At 43.3% G+C, this 15314-nt stretch overlaps 2 protein-coding genes across 3 annotated transcripts; one reads left to right on the forward strand and one right to left on the reverse strand.

Annotated features, from left to right (window-relative positions):
- Positions 1-90: 90 nt before the first annotated feature.
- rnf11a (ring finger protein 11a) lies at positions 91-6141 on the reverse strand. 2 transcript variants are annotated; one of them, XR_003411456.2, is made up of 4 exons: positions 5557-6141; positions 3098-3267; positions 2425-2655; positions 91-1219 (listed from the first exon to the last, which is right to left on the reverse strand). XR_003411456.2 is itself a non-coding variant. In XM_027022301.2 (3 exons), exons 1-3 carry the CDS (start codon positions 5653-5655, stop codon positions 2484-2486), a joined length of 441 nt encoding a protein of 146 aa, XP_026878102.2. In that variant the 5' UTR covers positions 5656-6140; the 3' UTR covers positions 91-2483. The 2 variants fall into 2 exon arrangements, 1 of the variants encoding a protein (XP_026878102.2); XM_027022301.2 differs by having other exon boundaries at positions 91-2655; positions 5557-6140.
- Positions 6142-6297: 156 nt separating this feature from the next.
- Positions 6298-14845, forward strand: rad23aa (RAD23 homolog A, nucleotide excision repair protein a). Its single transcript, XM_035534999.1, has 9 exons — positions 6298-6552; positions 7581-7742; positions 9251-9429; positions 9669-9706; positions 9786-9913; positions 10419-10500; positions 12377-12507; positions 12826-12999; positions 13232-14845. Exons 1-9 carry the CDS (start codon positions 6487-6489, stop codon positions 13343-13345), a joined length of 1074 nt encoding a protein of 357 aa, XP_035390892.1. The 5' UTR covers positions 6298-6486; the 3' UTR covers positions 13346-14845.
- The last annotated feature ends 469 nt before the right edge of the window (positions 14846-15314 follow it).

The following is a 15314-nucleotide window of genomic DNA, read 5'->3' on the forward strand; positions in this document are numbered from 1 at the left end:
ATTTAAATTACAAACGTACAGCTGTTAGATGGCACCAGTCAACCACCTCAAATAATAAGCTTTAAAAAAAAACACAGACCACAAAGATGATGATTGTACTTCACAGGAGTTTGCCATTTCATTTTGCATTAAGAAAAAGATGGAAGAAAGGTTATAGTAGAGCTACATTTCTAAGCATATTCAACTTTAGATCAAATGCAATCGACACATCTTACAATTTACTCTCACAATTAGTCAAACTTTTTTTTTCACCCAATATTTCAATTATGTAGCTTCTCATTTTTTGTTTAAACACACAGATCCTGAGCCCCCCCTCCCAAAAAAAGTAGTACACAAAATGTCAGACTGCTGATTTCCTCAAAACAAAATGTCACAACCTTAACTAAAACCAATGTTCTTGTCAGGCTGAATTCAGTCACTGCATTCATAAATGTTCTCATGAGAGTTTGAATCAGATTTTTAAAGTACATCTTAAAAGCCGTATGCAGTCAAGAATCGAATCCTACATCAGACATGAGAACCTTTCTGAATACAGATTCCAACATTTCAATCATACAGTTCAATAACGTTAACCTGATTAAATCAGCCCTATACTTAAACAATAATAAAAAAAAAAAGTTGCAATTCTTTTGCTTTCAGCATAATGCATCATCTGGTGACAACAGAACTTTTTTTTTCCTTTTGTTTTGTTAACACATACAAAAGACATTACAACAAGCAGTATCAAAATTGAGAAAAGGCTGAAGCTCTTATGACAGTCTTTTTGTCTCTTTTCAAATAACATTACAAAAAGGAAGGGGAATGACTGTAAAGCTTCAACTCTCAGTGTCGGTTTTTGGTTGGCCAAGATAATTGAAAAGGTGCACAAACACGATTGTATCATCGTAACTTTCCTCCAAGTATCATAAGATCATTCACGACGACACCAAAAACAAAGAAAAAAAATATATACTTCAACAGCATGCAAGATCAAGGCGGAGCAGACTGGATAGAAAGACATATAGTACAATATATTTAAAGGCAAAACCATATGAAAAGAACAGTTTATAGTGAAGATAACCCACTTATGCTGATCTGAGAACAGTTTTGGCTGCTGTTTTTTTTTTCTGTTCTCATGGTTAAGGACAAGGCTTTTTGTGGTGGAATCTCAGTAGACTAGCACAATAAGAGCATCTTCCACTCTGGTAGCCAACAGAAAAGCAGCCAAGGAATCCATTTCCTGCAATGCACCAAACAAAACACAAAATCAAAACAAACAAGCCAAAAACAAAGAAAAAAAGAGTAAGAAACATAATCTTTTAAACCAGAGGTGTCTAACCCCAGCCTTGGAGTGCATAGTTTGGTGACTTCCCTAGTCTAACACACCTGATCTACCTCATCAGCTGATTACCAGGGTTACTAGGTGTGTTTGAGCAGTGATATCACCAGACTGTGCCGTTGACTCTGGCCCTACCAAACCATGGCTGGGTTCCTCTGCTCTAAAGAGACATCTCTGGAGATTACCTTCCGTGTGTTATTCAAAGTACATGTCAGTGTTCCAATGACAAGCCTGACTATATCAAGGAAGGGCAATTCCTTGTGTGCTGTACAACGTAGTGTTTCTTAGTCTTTAGCGCAGTGTATTTCGAATTAGCAAAGGCAAGTTGAATCAGGTGTGATTGCGCCAGATAGACACTGCATTGTGCTGTGCTTTGCCAGGACTGGACGACCCATCTCCAGTGTGAAGCCTCACATCAAGACATGCAATGCAGCAGATTGAAAGTGAAAAGTGCAATATATGTAAAGCAGACACGCCAATTACTGCACGTCTGCCTTTTACGTTTGCATGTTGTCTCTCACTGAACAGCTACAAATAAATGGCTCTGATTATCCTGTAATTACAGAATGCTGTTCTTCAGTATGACTCACAAGACCCAAGGACTCACTAGATACCTCAACAGCACACCCAAGCCTTTGCTCTTAGCGAGCAAACAACCTCCACGGGAGAAACCTGTGATGGGCAGGTCAAAAGACCAATCGGAAAAAGACGGCTGCTTCTTATATATATATTGCACGCTTAGAGAAAAAAAAATGGCTGGGTAACAATAAAATAATCCAACCACATTTAATTGAAGCACTTTCCCAAAATGATCCTACACAAGACCTACATTTATCCTTTAAAGATCTATATCATCTATTATCCCATACGGGTTAAGTTCTATACTCTTGTACATCAAATTTTAAGCTACTTGATCTCAAGAAAACATCTTAAAAATGCATCTCTGATCAACACAGGGCTTTTTTTTTTTAATCTGCACCCATACTACTTTAGATCTTTCTTTTAACTCCTGATCTTCAGCTGGTACTAACACTCGCACTCGCACACTCAATCGTACACCTATACCACCTTCTCTGCCCCTCCCTTGGCCAACACATCAGACACACCCTCCAGTGTGTACCGGCCCCTCCCCACATGCTGGCAGTCTCCATGGCATCGGGCACGCTCAGTTGGTCTCATAGGAGGAGAGTAGCGCTGCATCCACAGGCTCCATGCAGGAGGGGCAGGTGAAGGAGCGCATGAGCCAGGTGTCGATGCAATCCACGTGGTAGATGTGCATGCAGGGCAGGAACCGGATCGGGTCGCCATACTCGAAGTCCAGCATGCAGATCACACACCTGCAGAGAGGACGCGTCACACACACACACCAGTTGCTACAGGGGCCGGCCAAGTCTGCCATCTACCACAGATGCGATACTGACTTGTTTTTCACGAGCTGCTTGCACGTCCTATAGAAATTAAATTTTGATTCAGTTCATGATTGTTCTACAAAATAACATTTTAAAAAATGTTCTGAATTTTAATGTACAATTCATGCAAGTAATGCTAATCAATCATCACAAGCAGAGTAAAAGTCACTGTGCAGTCAAAGAGTGCCAGATGAAAATTAAGGTTGCCAGTTAGCACTCTCTGTCTGAACAGTGCCTTTAATCATGTTTATAGGCTAAACCAAACTCATTATAGTCAGAACTCATGATACCACCAAAACTATCCCTTTAACCACATTCGTTCAAATGTTAGTCATGTTTTTGCCATCTGTGGAAGACTGCCAGTACTTACTCTTTGATCTTCTTGTCGGAGGGCTCTGAGCCTGGGTCGAAGATGCCACGGGGCAGGTGCTGGGTGAGACCGATGCGCTGAGCAATTCGCACCTGCTCCTCCTCTGTCAGCTGGGTGGCCAGACGGGGCTGACTGGGCGTGGGGTGGTACACAGGCACCTGCTCCCGCTCCTGCAGGACAGAAGCACACACACACACAGGCACGTATTTTATGACTGTAGTCTGAGAGCTAACTCAGCGCTAAACCTAACCTTATCCTTAACCTAAACTTAAAAAACCTACAGAAAAAAGGTATTCTTTATTTAAATAGACAATTTATATAGATTGTGCTATTTATACGACTTTAGAGGGAATGTGCCAGTCTCTGGTTTTATAGTTGCACACAGTTATACACTCAAATCTAATGAGGCCAATTTTAATCTCAAATTATCGATAATTATTTTACTTTACATATAAGAATGCACTATTGGTGGAAATTCATAAAGGCACTAATTTGTTTCTGGAAAACATAACCTGAATCATGTCTGTATCTCAACAAATATTAAACTAAAAAAGCAACTCTGTGTGATATGTGGCTGTGGCCAACTAGTGAAGCATGTGACTAACAAAATCCATCATAAGAAACAAACGCCACACTGATTAGGTAACATGCCACAGTGCAACCAATTTAACTCTGATACTGATAATTGTATTTGAAAAAGAGCCTAACATGGGTCACTGAAGGAAAAATGCAAGGCTGACTAATGTTGATTTTAATTTAGACAGCTAAATATAGAACCTAGTGGTTAACTTAGAATCCATTATCACAGTGTCTTATGAACACAAAAACAAAGCACAACTTCTGCGTTTTCTAATTGGTAACCACCAGTTAAACACCAAAGTGTCTTGATCAATCTACTTTACCTTTTTATAAAAGAACCAGGCTGTGTGTTCAAGCCAAAGGAAACAAGTTATCAGTAAAACCCACAAACGTCTGCCTGCTTTATGGGTACATGGCTATGTTAATCTTGTATTACACCTGAGGTATTATTTCTTTATATACACTAGCAAAGTGACCAAAACCACAACCAGTAGCTTCACGCACCTGGGTATTCATTTCTGTAATGTAACTCTAGTCAGGACAAGCATGGCTGTTTCTGATGTCTACTGTACAGAACAGGGGTGTAACATCACAGTGATTCTGATCTGTGCATCAATTCATGAGGCTACAATGTGATTCTAATGATCTAATGTACCTTAATACATTGTGAAAGTATGCATTTAAAAAAAAAGGATTTATTACATTTTCCTTCCACTGTTTTGTGATGAAAGCTGATAGGAATCATCTCAGGGTTTCCATTCTGGCAGAGCTTGATAATTTACTGTCAACCTGGTTTTGGTGGTTTATTTGTTTGATACAAGTATTGATCGGAGCAACGGTGTATTACCAAGTGTAAATCCATCCATCATGTTGTAGTATTCTTAAAAACAGTGCCAAATACTGAATCATTGCCTTACAAATTGAAATCCTGTCATTAACACGACAAAGCATATTGTTTACATCTCTGATACCCAATTACTTATATTTGATGATTGAATGCAGAAAGCAGTAGCTTCCAGTCCAGTTGTGAGGGACCGCCAGGCAGTCTGCTTTGGGCTTTTATCCCTGCTCATAGTTGAGCAGGTTTAACCAGTGCTATCTACCTGGCTCAGGTGTGTGGACAGGTAGAACCGGTCCAAAGCATGGGAAAGGCACAGATCCCACAGATCCCTGATGACTTAGCTGATGACCTTTTACCTAAAGCACCCCTTATGTGGATAACCAATGTGCTCGATTAAGTTCATGTTTTTCTGAATCTGATCTATTCCCCCTTAACTACTTGCTTCAAACACATACATGTAAACACGTGATTGGAGCAGGTAGTTAGTCTCTGCAGATCATTCTTTGGGAATGTGATTTTTTTCTCTCAACTAAATTACTCCACAAATTACTCAACCCAACAAAAACTCAGCTCGTGAATTTCAACACACAGGAAGGTTGGGTCGTCTTAGCTTGTTGTTGTTATTGGTGAGGCTCAAACGTCTCATCTTTTTATTTTTGTATGCATGGCCCAAAAGTGCCGCCAGGAGAGTGGGGGGAGGCATGAAAACGAAAGAGGAACTCCACTTTTCACCATGAAATAACTTTTACATTTAATAAAGTTTCATTGAAAACGGACTCCAATTAGAAGGTTCGTTGGTCACTAAAGAAATTAAGATTAGACATAGCCTATATTTGAGCAAGAGAATGCAAACGGGCGGTTTATTCATTTATATTTTTCGGCCCATCCACATCTCGACTGACGTTCTTAACCGTGACCGCAGAAACTGTGTGCGCCATCGACACGGCAGCGTTTCGCGTTCACGAAGTAGCTATTGGCAGCAATCTAAAAGGTGTGTATTCCGTACTTTTACAGCAAGCCGTTCTCGGTCTGAAGTTACCTGATACGGCGGTGGAGGCTCTCCAGGAAGACTCGCACCTTCAGACTCGTTCAGAAGGGACAAGTCGTCGGCACCCTGTGAGGACAAACAATTCCCCATTTACCTGGTCCTATAGTTTAGAAGACGTCAACTCAAAATCTGCCCGGCGAGTGAAGCCCCGACAAACCCTCCCCCCGGTTACTCGCGCAAGCCACCGCTCCAATTCCGTCTGTTTGTGTTGGTTTATAACTGCTGAGTGACACCGCGGCTTGCCCAGCTAGTCAGCCAGCTAACTAACACCCCACCAGTAAAATAGCTAACTAGAGAGCCTCAGTCTTAGGCTAATTTAAGACTCGCACATTAACACCCCACGTATGGCATTCACTGTGTGTGTGTGTGTGTGTGTGTGTGTGTGTGTTCGGCCTGGTTCTCCAGCGGGCTCATATTTTTAGGTGAGCCCTCTTGACGACTCCATCTCCCCTTTCGCTGTGTTTACAAACTGCTGGACCGGAACTACGATTGCACTGCATTGTGGGTAATAATCTCGACTGCCCCGAATTTGCGCCGTTTCGCGCTGATTTTAGCTCAGTTTACCATCACGAAAACATGCTTATCACCGAGAAGAAAATAAGCCGCTGGCCCCTTTGGGTTCAGAACTGGGATGGACGATTTCCCCCGTGCCGAGCGTGTCGGCGCTCCAGGCCAGTGGCGGCAGCAGAGCGTCTTTCCACGCGGCCCTTAAAACGTAGAAGAAGCGCGACGACGAGGGCGAGCGCTTGACGTACGAGTGTAGCATGCGAGCTAACGTTAGCGAGCCGAACAACCGCACTCCCGGGCGCCCGTGAACTACCGCCGGCTCCGCTGGAAGTGAAATCCGCGTTGATAAGGACGCAGAGAGCTGATATTTCCGACAAAGTACACGCGACAGGACAAACGGCGCGTTTTCCAACCATGCAGATCACCCTAAAAACATTGCAGCAACAAACCATTCATATCGACATCGACGACGATCAGACAGTGAGTAACTTTGTCGTCGTTACTTGGTCGTTACTTGGTCGTTACTTGGTCATTACTTGGTCGTTACTTGGTCGTTAGTTGGCTCCGTGTGTAAAAGCGGTGTCACGGCAGCGCATTTCCACGTGTGACTCCTCCATTTTGGTCACCACCGGACCGCTCTCGTGTTTCCCCGTTAAGCGTTAACGTACTTAGTCGTTTAATTGCAGTGGTTTTGTTGTTTTTGTTTGTTTGTCTGTTTGTTTGTTTTTACCGACTGGCACGTAACGCCCGACAAACTGGCTGCACATAGCCTCGGATTTCCTAAGCAGTGATTCCCCGATGACAGCATGACCAGTGTTTTCATAACGCACTCACAGCCATAGTGTCGAGCCTGGGATGGTACGGGTTTACCGTTGCGGAGATAACGACACGAAAACGGCGCTTGTGCCAGTTTTCATCGTGTTTTATCGTCTTTTTATTGCCATGCTTAAGGTAGAGGAGAACTAACACGACTCTGCAGACTCGGTTAGCTGCATCCAGAGTATCGAGAGGGACCGGGAGAAAAGCTGAATATTAAGACCTTACACCCTTTCTTAACATTAATGTCACCCAGTCCCACAAAACCCGTGTCCTGTTCACGCACTTAATTATAATTATTTGGAAATCCCTAAATTATGTTTATTCTTGATTTTAGAGTTTTCGTTTGCCATGAAACTCAGCGGAGGAGGCTGTCCATTTTATTAGTTTAAAGGACGCAAACACGCAAATGTAAATCTCACTGCGAATAGTGCAGTGATGTTGCTTTCTTAGCTGTAGCTGTTTACCGGAGGATGCTTTCATTGAAAAAATTAAGTTGTTTTTTTTTGTTTTCCACCCTTTAAAATTTATAGTTGAAAATCCTGCTTACAGTCACTGTGTTGCTAAAACAAGTATCGTTTTGGAGCAGTCCCCCAAACATAAAATAATTAATGCTCGTGGAAACAAAAAGGGAGTTAAACAATTTTAAAAAGGCATATTTTTGCGTGTGGTTGTTGCATTATATCTCTCAGGTGAAGGCACTGAAAGAAAAGATAGAGGCAGAGAAAGGCAGGGACAGTTTTCCAGTTTCGGGACAGAAGCTGATATATGCAGGCAAAATTCTGCAAGATGACACACCCATCAAAGAGTACAAAATCGACGAGAAGAACTTTGTTGTCGTCATGGTATCGAAGGTAACCTGCACCTACACTTTATAATTTATAACTTTTTGTGTGTGTGAATGTGAGGGAAAACCCACCCACAGAAACATTTATTACTTTGTACGTGTACAGCTAGAGACTGGGTGTCAGGCCACTCACTGATGCATATACGATCACTGTGGCTGATGCACCTATACCTGCTTAACACCCAGTACCATGTCAGTGATGCTGCTTTATTGAGGAGGGGCTCACACCCCCTCATCACATAGTCCTGAGGTCAGAAACTGGGTCAGTAATGAACATGGCAGATGGTAGCTGTCAGTAGTCATGACAACAGATGGACTACAGTCTGAAATAGTGTACCTACAGTTGGTGAAACCTTTGGAATTGCCCGGATCTCTGCATAAATAGTACCTAAAATATGACCCAGTCATGTACATCATAATGAAAAAATACTACAGTACTACATTCTTAGTTCCCAGTAACATCAACTCAGTGCTTTTTGTATGTTCTGGTCACTGCTGCACGACAGTTAGGAGGGATTTGGCAAAGTCCTCCATACAAAACTGTTTCACTTTAGGCATAATTTTAGTCTTCCAGGTATCAGGACATGGCCCAGTGTTTTAATGATATTGAGGTCAGGACATTCTAAAATATAGCCGTTTTTCTATTTGAGCCGCTCTGTTGTGGACTTGCTGACCTGTGTGTTGGAATACTGTTGTGATGCATGGCCTAATCTCTTTGGAGTTTTAGATCACTTTTTACTAAAGTTATTTTTGAACAGAGCTTTTAGATTTGACATTGAGCTACGGTTTCCTACAACAACTTTGAATTGGTTGGGCTCAGTGATTGCGAGCTGTTCACACCCTAAGTCATCCAAGTAGTCCCAGACATCATCTTATTCCCGCCGTCACGTCTGACCATTGGAATGAGAAACCTCAGTAGTTCTCCAGTAGTGGTGTTGGCCTTTTGCAAGCCACCCTAAGGTGAGTGGGTGGGTGAGAGAGAGAGCTTTGAAGAGCAGTGGTTTCATCCAAGGAGACCTTCATCTAAATATCTGTGTTTTATTCTCAGGGTAGACACATGAACCCAGGGGTTACCAAGTGTAAGGGATGTTTTCAGATCAATGAACGTCAGCCTATAAATATGTTATCAGTTCTAAATATGTTCATCAATTTGATGGAAATAAAATTTTCTGGTTTAGTAGATATGGCAGGACAGGTCAAACCCATATCTAAATTTACTGTAGCGCCTTAGTTCAATTGTCCTATTTTAAAGAGGTCACTTTCTCAGAGTTTCACATAACCCTAATTATTTAAGCCCAGTATTTATGAAATCGTTTTCTGTAAAACTATGAAATGCACCTATAAGTCTGACAGTGGGTGGTGAGTGCGTATAGGACATCACCATAAGATTAAGGGCAGTGTGTACACCACCAGTCCAGAATGCCTGTATCACATCAAATGTAATTACCCATAGCTTGCACGCCTGATGAAGGACCGCTGTCTGAAATGCCCTGTTTCTATGGAAACCTTGTGTAGCCAAAGCCTCCGCCAGTAGCACCTGAACCACCAACAAAATCTGCTCCCACGCCGACACCTTCCTCATCCTCTTCCTCACCACCTCCTCCCACCCCTGCTGCCCTGCCTTTCTTCTCGGACGAGGACAACTCCCCGTGCGATCCTCCTGCCACCGTGTCTCCATCCAACAGCCCAGAACAGTAAGCACTTTATTAGGACAACTGCTGTGACGCATCTTCCTCGGCATCTTCATCATTTAGCTGACGCTTTTATCCAAAGCGACTTGCAATTATGAGCGAGTGGTTTTTGGGAAACGAAATCCAAGACAACAGGATTTGGTCTGTAAAAGGTAGTTTTGTAAAAGGTAGAACGTGATCACTGAAGCTCTCCTTGCATTATTGTTCAAAATGTTCTTTATTTCTCTCTCTCTCTCTCTCAGTCCTTGCCTGGGTGAAGAGGACTCTTCTTCAACACTAGGTAATCGCGTGCATGTGTGTGCAACGTACAATTTGTATGATGTTCTTTGTGTTTTTCATGTTTTTGCCGTGTGTTTCAGTCACGGGGCTGGAGTATGAGGCTATGCTAAAGGAGATCATGTCTATGGGTTATGAAAGGGAGCGAGTGGTGTCTGCTCTGAGGGCCAGCTTTAACGACCCCGACCGCGCCGTGGAGTACCTGCTCAATGTGAGCCGTTCCTGCTGCGTTCTACGCTCTGTGCACTTCACCCTCTACCCTTTAACCTCCACCCTCTGCTGCATGTGCTTAAAATGCAGAGCACATCAAATCATGTCTGTGAAATTAAAGCAAAGTCACAAAACAGAAGGATAAATCTGCCCAGTGTACCTTTGGTTCACCAAGAGAGACAAACTGCTCTTGGGGGTGAGGGGAAGTGTAGCTACATGTAAAATGTCATGATTAGCAAGCACGATAACATTTAATTGATCAGAAACTGGCTTCTGTTTATACTCAACTCGCCACCCACTGGACAAAAACTACTAGGATTTGCTAATTCAAAAGCCCGACCAGAAATGCTAAGCCATAAATGTAGCCAACATCCACTGATTAGCGTGTTGTCATTTAGATAATGTTCCACTGTTAGCTTTCATTGATTGACAGCCCTGTGATGGTTCATGTGAAATCATATCCTTTGTCATGAAGGGTCCTGACTACTAACACGCACCTCTTTCAGGGCATCCCTACGGTCCCCGTGCAGGAGACCCGCCCCGCGGCCGCACTTGCTCCCGCTCCGGCTGCACAGCCTGCTGCTGAGGGTGAGTGTGCCTGGATCCCTTCCCTGGATTGCTCCAGGCGCCCTGGACCAGCTCGCTGTGCAGCAGTGGCTCGGAGTGCTTGCCAGGGAGCGCTGCCGTGCGTGTCCGCGGCTGATAAATCGCAGAGTGCTCTCTGAGCCAGACTGGCAGAAGGTTTGGTCCCTGTAAAGGCTGTTTGGACGAAGGGGATTGAAATAGAAGGTGGGAAGGGAGACCAGCCCGATAGGCTGAGGGAAAAACTGACCAGGGCCTCGTTAAGCTCGATAGGCTGAGGGAAAAACTGACCAGGGCCTCGTTAAGCTCGATAGGCTGAGGAAAAACTGACCAGGGCCTCGTTAAGCCCGATAGGCTGAGGAAAAAGTGACCAGGGCCTCGTTAAGCCCGATAGGCTGAGGAAAAAGTGACCAGGGCCTCGTTAAGCCCGATAGGCTGAGGAAAAACTGACCAGGGCCTCGTTAAGCCCGATAGGCTGAGGAAAAACTGACCAGGGCCTCGTTAAGCCCGATAGGCTGAGGAAAAACTGACCAGGGCCTCGTTAAGCCCGATAGGCTGAGGAAAAACTGACCAGGGCCTCGTTAAGCCCGATAGGCTGAGGAAAAACTGACCAGGGCCTCGTTAAGCCCGATAGGCTGAGGGAAAAACTGACCAGGGCCTCGTTAAGCCCGATAGGCTGAGGGAAAAAACTGACCAGGGCCTCGTTAAGCCCGATAGGCTGAGGGAAAAACTGACCAGGGCCTCGTTAAGCCCGATAGGCTGAGGAAAAACTGACCAGGGCCTCGTTAAGCCCGATAGGCTGAGGAAAAACTGACCAGGGCCTCGTTAAGCCCGATAGGCTGAGGGAAAAACTGACCAGGGCCTCGTTAAGCCCGATAGGCTGAGGGAAAAACTGACCAGGGCCTCGTTAAGCCCGATAGGCTGAGGGAAAAACTGACCAGGGCCTCGTTAAGCCCGATAGGCTGAGGGAAAAACTGACCAGGGCCTCGTTAAGCCCGATAGGCTGAGGGAAAAACTGACCAGGGCCTCGTTAAGCCCGATAGGCTGAGGGAAAAACTGACCAGGGCCTCGTTAAGCCCGATAGGCTGAGGGAAAAACTGACCAGGGCCTCGTTAAGCCCGATAGGCTGAGGGAAAAACTGACCAGGGCCTCGTTAAGCCCGATAGGCTGAGGAAAAACTGACCAGGGCCTCGTTAAGCCCGATAGGCTGAGGAAAAACTGACCAGGGCCTCGTTAAGCCCGATAGGCTGAGGGAAAAACTGACCAGGGCCTCGTTAAGCCCGATAGGCTGAGGAAGAACTGACTGTAGCTGCATTAAGCCTTATAGTCTAGGATAAACTACTTCATTGTGAACCAATATAATTGTATGCCTGCGCAAATTCTGTTGTAACAGGAAAACGGATAAACAAACAAAAAGAATAGGTACCCAGTCTGAACAGGACTATAGCCTAGCAAATGTTGGCTAAAAATAACAGTTGCTTGACCGCTCATGAAATCCATGGTTTATGTATTACCTCAATAGTTCAAGCTTGTTTCTCTTGTAGTATTTGTTTACATCCCAGTCTCTCTCATTTATGACAAGCTGCCATTATTTAGCATATCTGATGAAATGCTAAACAAATAGTAAAATGAATGTGACATTAGTGTATCGTGAGATTGCAGACTGTGGTACTATAGAATCGCTTGACCTAGCCGCGGTACTGTGGAGATCTGGTTGACTGTTTTAAGTTCATTTGCACTGAGCCTTTTACCACTATGAAAAAGGATGAATAGGATTTAAGTATGTTATTTTTATCATGGAACAGTGTGTGGGAAGCTAACTTTATATTAATTTAAAATTACAGATAAAAAGTGACTTTATCGTGTGTGTGTGTGTGTGTAGGTGAGAACCCCCTGGAGTTCCTGCGCTCTCAGCCACAGTTCCAGACGATGAGGCAGGTGGTTCAGCAGAACCCATCTTTACTACCATCACTGCTTCAGCAGCTGGGCCAGGAGAACCCGGAGCTGCTGCAGGTCTCTCGCGCGCACGCACACACACACACACACACACACACACACATACAGACACACACGAGTGGGAGGGCAGGCACACTACTTGTTGCATTTAGAACTTCACATTCATGACAGCTCAGTAGAGGTCAATCAGCAACTTATCAATTAATGATAACATGCACTAATGCTTTCATGCCAACACACAGACACACACACACACACACACACACACACATTTCTGCATTTCTTCTTGCTTCAGGGAGGTTAAATATCATGACTCTATTTTGTGCATATTGTCTAATGTATATTTTTCTGCTTTGGTTTGTTTACTGTATCCAGCAAATCAGCCAACACCAGGAACTGTTCATTCAGATGTTGAACGCACCACCAGGAGAAGGTGATGGCGAGGGCCTAGAGGGGGCGGAGCATGCCGACGTTGGTGTCATAGGTGACGAAGGTGCACCTGTCAACTACATCCAGGTCACGGCACAGGAGAAAGAAGCCATTGAAAGGGTGAGGACATGGACGTGTGTGTGTGTGTGTGTGAGAAGAAATGAGAGCAGAAGAGTACAAGTAAAAGGCTGTTGGTGACATCTTTTCAAAGGAAAATCCTCCCTTTATGAATAAGTCTTGTAGATATTTTTCGTTGAAATTGTTTGTAGTGTTTAGAGAGTTTGCTTTTGTACACTGTGTATAATTTTGTATTTTGTTCTTTTATCCACCTCCATCTGTTTACACACTCCAGTTAAAAGCGTTGGGCTTCCCTGAGGCGCTGGTCGTGCAAGCGTACTTTGCTTGCGAGAAAAATGAGAATCTGGCCGCCAACTTCCTGCTCAATCAGAACTTTGAGGACGAATGAGATGTCTCCAAATGCTTGGCCTTCCCCAAGCCCCGCCCCTTCACTTCACTACACACATGCTCCATCCTCTTAAGACACGAGGACTTACCATTTCTTCAGTCCGTTAGGGGAAAGGTTAATAAAGCTGGACTCCGTTGCAGATGCGTGCTAGGGATCCACTGACTAGATTGGGGGAAAAAGGCACACAAAATAAATCAGTTCAAAAAGGGGTGTGGGTGTGTGGGTGGGTGTGGGAGTGAATTACAGGTGGAATTGAATATGGAAGAATAAGTCTGAACTATTATGTTTGGGTTTTTGTGTGCGCATGCACAATCAGATTTAGTTTTTTCCTCTTTGAGGAAGCATTTGTTAATTATTGTTTAAAACTATATAAGATTTTGAATCTTAATTTTAGTCACCAAGTACTTTTAACTGAAGTACACTATGTATGACCCCATCACCCTAACAGAAAGCAAAACCTTGTCTTGGCTGTATACAAAACAAGAGTTGAGTACACCACCCATGCTTCTAACTATGATAATATAGTGATGACTGCACTTTCTGGTGTGGGAGATACGCTTGTGTTTTACAGGTGGCCTGTGTTGGTCTTGTGTGCAGTATATAGAAGAGACTGTTCACATGGGGCTTATTTAATCAAGAATGACCTTTTAAGTTTATGTTTAAGTAATGTTTGGGATTACAGTATAGGATTCTCCTAATATCTGATTTTTTTTTTTTTTTTAAGCATTACAACCACCCCCGTGAGCGCACACAGAGACACACACATACAGCGGGCCCCATGTGTACATACAGGCCCCAGCCTCTTTGATTCAGAAACACTTGAAAAAATGTTTTTCAATTACATGAAAAAGTCAATTGAACTTTCATAGGGCAAGCAAAACTCTAGACTGGCACTTATTACAAATAGTCTGAGAACAGGCAGAGTTAGAATGTGGAAGTGTTGCAAGGGCAACATGTTTCAAATGATGTGGGGTTCGTTTACATATCAGAATTATAGATTGTGTTTAAACAAAGTTTGCAGTTGCAGAGTTTTCAAAGCACAGATTAAAGGCTAAATCAGTAGGTGTGGCTAATAGGAAGTCTTTTTTTTTTTTAGTAGTAGTCAGTGGGTAATTTTGTGATCAATGATCTTGGAATGGATTGTAACAGATGTTGCTGTTGTTATTGCACAAGATGCTTAACTCTATTTGATTCACCAGTGTTGGTCATTTTGGCATCAACAAAATTTAAAGACCATATCCAGTTCATCATGCTCTATGCAAAGCAGAGCTCATCTGACAGATCCTGATTTAATTCCCATTGGAGAATTCCCACTGAGGAAGGGCAGAGTAACAGCTAGAATCTATTTTAATGTAGGCATTTTGTCTTTCCAGCAAGAATAAAAATGCCATGATGGAAGCCTTTTTTTTTTTTTTTTTTATGTATATACCCAAGCTAAGCTAATCAGTGTTTTTGTTGTGCAAGGATAAGGTTGAAGAATAAAATATAGTCTTGCTGTTATCCTAGTTGTATGCAGTGTAATTCATAACTTCTTAGCCCAGCTCTTGGAGACGTGATGACATGTAAGAATCTCCTTCCAAACTCCAAACACACATAAGAGATACATTTATTAAAAATTTTATCAACTTTTCTGAATCTAATATATTAAGTGCATTAGTTTAGGTTTGCAACTAACCTCTTCAGCATGAGGCATCTCGGATGTAAAAAAACAAAACAAAAAACAAACAAAAAAAACCCCTACTGACTTTGGTTTTATTAAAAAATACAAGTACTAACCCTAACTGACAATTGATTGGTTGTGACCACAAAACACCAGGAGCACCTCTATCTGTCTGTGTGTGTGTGTGTGTGTGTGTGTGTGTGTGTGTGTGTGTGTGTGTGTGTGTGTAAAGCCTACCGGTCTCTTGTTGCTTGGAGCAAGTGTTAAATTTTTGCAAACCTCTGGAAACCCCAGTAACCAGTCCCTGCA

This window comes from Electrophorus electricus, chromosome 16 (assembly GCF_013358815.1).
Source record: "Electrophorus electricus isolate fEleEle1 chromosome 16, fEleEle1.pri, whole genome shotgun sequence".
Lineage (NCBI taxonomy): Eukaryota > Metazoa > Chordata > Actinopteri > Gymnotiformes > Gymnotidae > Electrophorus > Electrophorus electricus.